Consider the following 5,785-nt stretch of genomic DNA (forward strand, 5'->3'; position numbering starts at 1 on the left):
CAGGAGTGAGAAACCTCGTACCCCCAAAGCTCAATATAAAGACCATCCATAGTTGGGATAAATGGGACCTTTTCTAGCGCCGTTACTCTTCAGAAATAGAACCAAAACATCTCTAAAGCTCTAATCTTTCTTTTGGAGTTTGTTGAAATTTCATATTGAAACCCAACAAACTCGATCTAAAGCCACAAACTACCCTAAAGCGGTTACCACCGCCATAGCAGCGACGTAAGAAGGAAAGAGAAGGAGAAGAAGCGAAGAGGACAAAAGGTGCAGAAGGAGGAAAACGATAAGAAAGCAACATAGAGGTTGGGTCACATCGTCGGTACGCTCGTCGGAAAATCTATTTTCCGGTAAGCTTCATATTACTTCCCTCTTCGTTGATCTGCATACTTTGCTTTGTACGAATGACGCCTATATTTTTCTGTCTATATTACCATTGTGAACCGTTTACTTGCTTTAATTAAATCATGAATCGCTAGAGTTTGCTTGCTTGTGCTTGGATCCGTAGTATAAGAATGGTATATTGCTCGTTTAGATCTAGGTTTAGGCTTAGAATAGATTTTGGTTTTGGGGGTTTTCATTGAAGGATCAGAAGAATAGATTTCTTTGTTTAATGTTCATGAGAGACCGAATGGAGAGGACGAAGCGTGATGATTTCTTTCCTTTGGTTTGTGCGTTTTATTTTGATTTATCTGTGGAGTTATTCGTTTCTATTATTAATTAATGTGAGCAGCTAGTCATTAGTGGACATTAAGATGTTGGTGAGTCCCAAGGAGGTACGCGTGGATTCTACCGTTTAGGGGAGACCGAACGGTCATACGTCACCAGATTTGGTGTCCCTTCACCTTCCATTTTTCCCTTGCTTGCTTCTGGACAGATAATTAAGTGGGCTAAAGGCTCATTCATTTATTTATTTTTATTATTATTATTTGTTATGTTGCTAGCGGAGTGTTTGTGGTATGGGAAGTCATGGGCCTAGGGCCCATTTCGAGTCCCTCCTGATCCAGACCTCTTTTGGGTTTTTGAACTTGGATCTTTGAGGTTTCACCCTTTTGTCTCCCATGCACCCTAGCCTGTCCTAAGTTTTATTCTATTATTTAGTTCCTATTTTGAATTTTAGTCTTTAACTAATAAATTGGGATGACATTAGAAGTAAAATGAATTATTGTTTTAAGTTGATTATCGATTTTCTTTAAATCTTAAGTTTTTTTCGTCTCATTAGAATATAATTAAGTAAACATTTAATTAAGTATCGATAAGTAAAAATGCCTTTTTTATAGATCTTGGTCTAACACCAAGTAGCTTTTCTCAAGACCTATTAAGTCTATAAAATCAAATTATTTAATTAATGTACTCCTTCAAACTTTTAAATTAATTTTGAATGAAAAGGAGAATAGTAAGCCTCCGCTTCACTATCTTTCGACTATTCGAATAATTGGCGTACGCCATATTGCTTGGATTTTCGTCATTCAATTAAAACACTAAAAACTCAATAAAATTAAAATCACTTCCTCAAGTTAATTATAAATCCTAAAAGTTTCATTACCTAAATTAATTTTGAATGAAAAGGAGAATAGTAAGCCTCCGCTTCACTATCTCTCGACTATTCGAATAATTGGCGTACGCCATATTGCTCGGATTTTCGTCACTCAATTAAAATCCTAAAACTCCATAAAATTAAAATCACTCCCCCAAATTAAATATAAATTCTAAAAGCTTTATTTTAATAATTAATCTTTGAATGAAAAGGAGAATAGTAAGCATCCGCTTCATTATCTCTCGATTGTTCGAATAATTGGCGTACGCCATATTGCTCGGATTTTCGTCATTCAATTAAAACCCTAATAATCATACAAAATACAAATCATCTTTTTAAATTAAGGTAATACTCAAAATATATCTTTTTATAAACTTGGGATGAAAAAGAATATAGGAAGCGTACGCTTCGCTATTTCTCAATTTCTCGAATGATTGGCGTACGCCATATTGCTTGAGTTCTTGTCGTTCGATTAAAACATCAAACCATAACATTTCAAATCATTTCTTTTAGATCAACTACATAAATCTAAAATCTTTTAATCCTAAATTTCTGATAAGTAAGGATGGGAGGCGTTCGCCTCACTATCTTCCGATTATTCGAATAATTGGCGTACGCCACATTGCTCGAATTCTCGTCGTCAAAATTAAAACGCAATCGAATAAATTCAAATCATCTTTTATAACAAATCCAACATTTTAAAACCTTTCTTCTTAAATTAAACTTCGGATGATAAAATATGGGAGGCGTTCGCCTCACCATCTCTCGATTGTTCGAATAATTGGCGCTCGCCATTATGCACGAATCATCGACTTCCGATTAATACATTTTAAATAAACTTGGATAAAGGAATAAGTGGCGTACGCCTCATTATTCTTTGAATAAGCAAGTAGGAGGCGTACACCTCACTACCGTGCATATTCAACATCCACAAACAAACTTTCAAAATAATCGAACGAAAAAGGAGTAGAAGGCGTTCGCCTTATTATTCCTCGAAAGAATTGGACGATTGGTGTGCACCACATTGCTCAATATTTCTTCGTTCTTCAAAACACCTTAACAAATCAAATTAATGTCTCGCCCCCGTGCGACCAACAACTTAAGAATTCTTTTCAGAAGAACACTGTTAATCCTTTCTAATGCGCACCACAAACCAATTCTTAAGCCTCTGCCGAGAGTAGACAAGCCAACGTTTAGCCTTTAGAACGTGATCTACACAGTCGTTCATTAAAAGACACCAACAAAAACCGTAGTTCCCCGAACTACGAATGCTCTGATTTCCTTATTTCACTATAAGGATACGTAGGCAGGAGATTGCTGTATCTTCGCGAGCACACTAATAAAAAAAAACCTCCCCTTTCCCCTTCTGAGGTCTTCACCCATCTCTATCCAATATTTAATTACTCGAAGAAAGCAAATAATAGTTAACTAACATTCAAATAGCAAATTAGACTAAAAGGTTCCCGTCGAGTACAATGGACGTGAGGGGTGCTAATACCTTCCCCTTGCGTAATCGATTCCCGAACCCGAATATGGTTGCGACGACCATTATTCTATTCTTCAAAGGTTTTATCGATATTTTCCTATTCCTTTATTGGGATAAATAAAGTTCGGTGGCGACTCTGTTCGAACATAATTTTTTCCGCGACCATCGCGAGGAATCGTATTTTTCGAGATGCGACAGATGGCGACTCTGCTGGGGACATTTTGCTCCAAGCCAGAGAGAGTCAAGCCTAACTTAGTCAATTTGCTATGGACGTGAAAATACCGCTTTTATTTGCTTCTGTATATCTTGATGTATTATTTATGCTATGTAATTTATTCTGCTATTATGTTGGGTGATCTATGGTGTTTGACACATGTTGTGAGATAAGCTCCGTACCCGAGCTTCGAGAAAAACTTAGAACCCGAAGTTGTGTAGTATTGAACCGAGGGGTGTACACCTCATTGGGACAATACGAGAACTCCACCTAGAGTAAATCTGTTCAGAATTTCCATCCTAATATGGCTAGCCCATTATTATGAGGAAACGTTGAACATGGTCCATGACTCTGGGAACCTCATCTTAAACTGAAATCCGTCTTAATGATTGGCGATCGTGTAGTATTGAACCGAAGGGTCTACACCCTGTTCGAACAATACGAGGATCCCACTTAGAGTAGACCGATTCAGAAACTTCCATTTCAATGTGGCTAGCCCATTATTGCGATGGAAGACTAAACTTGGTCCATGACTCTAAGTTTTTATCATGAAAATGGATAACCTTAGGAGCAATCCTTGATGTGTGGGGTAAAAGACATAGAACCGCTGTTAAGTTGAACCTTGTGATATATGTGAAACCTGGATCCCTGTCATTGCATAAACTTCATGTTGCATTCATTATGAGAATAGCAAAATCATTTACACACTTTTTATTTTCAGGGAATTTCAAAATTTTCAGTTAATTAAGCATTCAAGAACAAATGGAGTCAGAAAAGAAAAAAACATTCCAAATCAAAGCTAAGGTACCATGTGTGAAGGGGTTCATTGCATTCAGAGATGGGTTGACTAATATCCGTCGAGACGCATTCACACTCAAATATGGGAAGATTCTACAATTGTTGTCTGTACTAGTACAGAAGGATGCTATTACCGCACTAGCCCAGTTTTATGATCCACCACTCAGAAGTTTCCTCTTTAGAGATTTCCAGTTAGCCCCGACTTTGGAAGAATTCGGAAGAATATTGGACTCTTCTAAGCAGAAGAAGGGACCATTCAAGGGGTTAGGTCAAATCCCTAAACCCGAAGAGTTGGCAGAAGTATTAGACAACCCAGTCAAAGATCTAACCCCTAACATCAAAATTTGGGGGAAGGTACAAGGAATTCCACAAGAGTACCTAGAGAAAACTGCTCAAAGCTTTGCTGAAGCCCAGAAGTGGGAAGCCCATGATACTATTATGGCTTTACTTATTTTTGGATTGGTGTTATTTCCTAATATGGAGAAGTTAATTGATGCAGCAGTTATCAACGTGTTTTGGGCCGTCAAGGTTAAGAATGAAGATCCAGTGCTCGCACTCCTAGCAGATGTTTATCACACCTTGCACTTACGCTTTGAGAAGAAGGGAGGACTGATGTTATGTTGCATACCACTCCTTTACCAATGGTTTGTCTCTCATGTGTTCAAAGAGATTGATACAATTGAAAGTATGGATGGATATGAGTGGTCTCAAAAGCTAGTAGGACTCACTGAAAATACCATTATTTGGTATCCTCATGGTTTGAATGTGGAAGATACAATTACTAGTTGTGGAGAATTTTCGAATGTAACATTAATAGGGTCAAAAGGGTGCATTAACTACAACCCTATTTTAGCAGTGAGGCAGTTGGGTTATCCTATCACATACAAGCCGGATGACCAGTTGTTAGAAGGTTTTGTGTTCCATGATATGGAGGATCTCGTTATGCTGAGAAGGGTTATCCGAGCCTGGGAAAAAGTTCGCTTCAGAGGACAAGACAAAGGAAAGGGTGTCATAGGGGATAGAGAACCCTATTATCAATGGGTCACCAGAAGAAGTCAAGAGATCAAGCTGCCATTCATCCTCGATCCTCCAACTCAAGCTCCACCACCAGAACCCATCCCTGTCTCCATGGAAGAAGTGGAAGCGTTGAAAGCTACTATAGAAAGACTTGGACGAGAAAATGAAGAGTTATAGACCAGCCTCCAACAAGTTTCAAATGAAAGAAATGAAATAAAGTGGGAACTAGAGATGAAGAAGGCTCAGCTAGAAGCGACTGACGAAAAGGTCGACAAGGAAGAACACAAGAGAAAGAAAGTGAAAGTAGGCATGGAACAAGCTGATCACTGCCTAGAAACCATTAAAGAGCAGTTGAGACAAGTTGAGAAAGAATGCCAAAAGAATAAGCGATGGTGGCTACGAGCTACAGAAGAGAAAAAAGAAGTTAGAGAGATATTGGAGGCTAAGATACACGATTTCACTATCTCCCTCCACAATGCTGAGACCCAAGCCGAACACGAGCGCCGACTTAAGGAAAGAGGCCTTGAAGCTTCTCGAGTCACACCTACGACTTGGGCCGAGAAATGTTTAGAAGCAAAAGATGCTAGAGAAGTTGATCAACATTGGAAAGATAGATTCGAGGCATTCCATCAAGGCAGTGTGATATGGCTAAGGGAAAGAGAGCAAGTCATTGAGGATTACGATACCTTTAGGAGAACTATCAATTTCTTGCAAGCAGACAAAGATGGGTACC

The 5,785-nt window shown here is 38.5% G+C and overlaps 1 protein-coding gene across 1 annotated transcript; it reads left to right on the top strand.

Moving 5' to 3' along the window:
- Window positions 1-3,999: 3,999 nt before the first annotated feature.
- On the top strand, window positions 4,000-5,229 carry LOC127122664 (uncharacterized). The gene has a single exon (XM_051052964.1). It carries the CDS (start codon window positions 4,000-4,002, stop codon window positions 5,227-5,229), a length of 1,230 nt encoding a protein of 409 aa, XP_050908921.1.
- The last annotated feature ends 556 nt before the right edge of the window (window positions 5,230-5,785 follow it).

Source organism: Lathyrus oleraceus, chromosome 2 (genome assembly GCF_024323335.1).
Source record: "Lathyrus oleraceus cultivar Zhongwan6 chromosome 2, CAAS_Psat_ZW6_1.0, whole genome shotgun sequence".
NCBI lineage: Eukaryota > Viridiplantae > Streptophyta > Magnoliopsida > Fabales > Fabaceae > Lathyrus > Lathyrus oleraceus.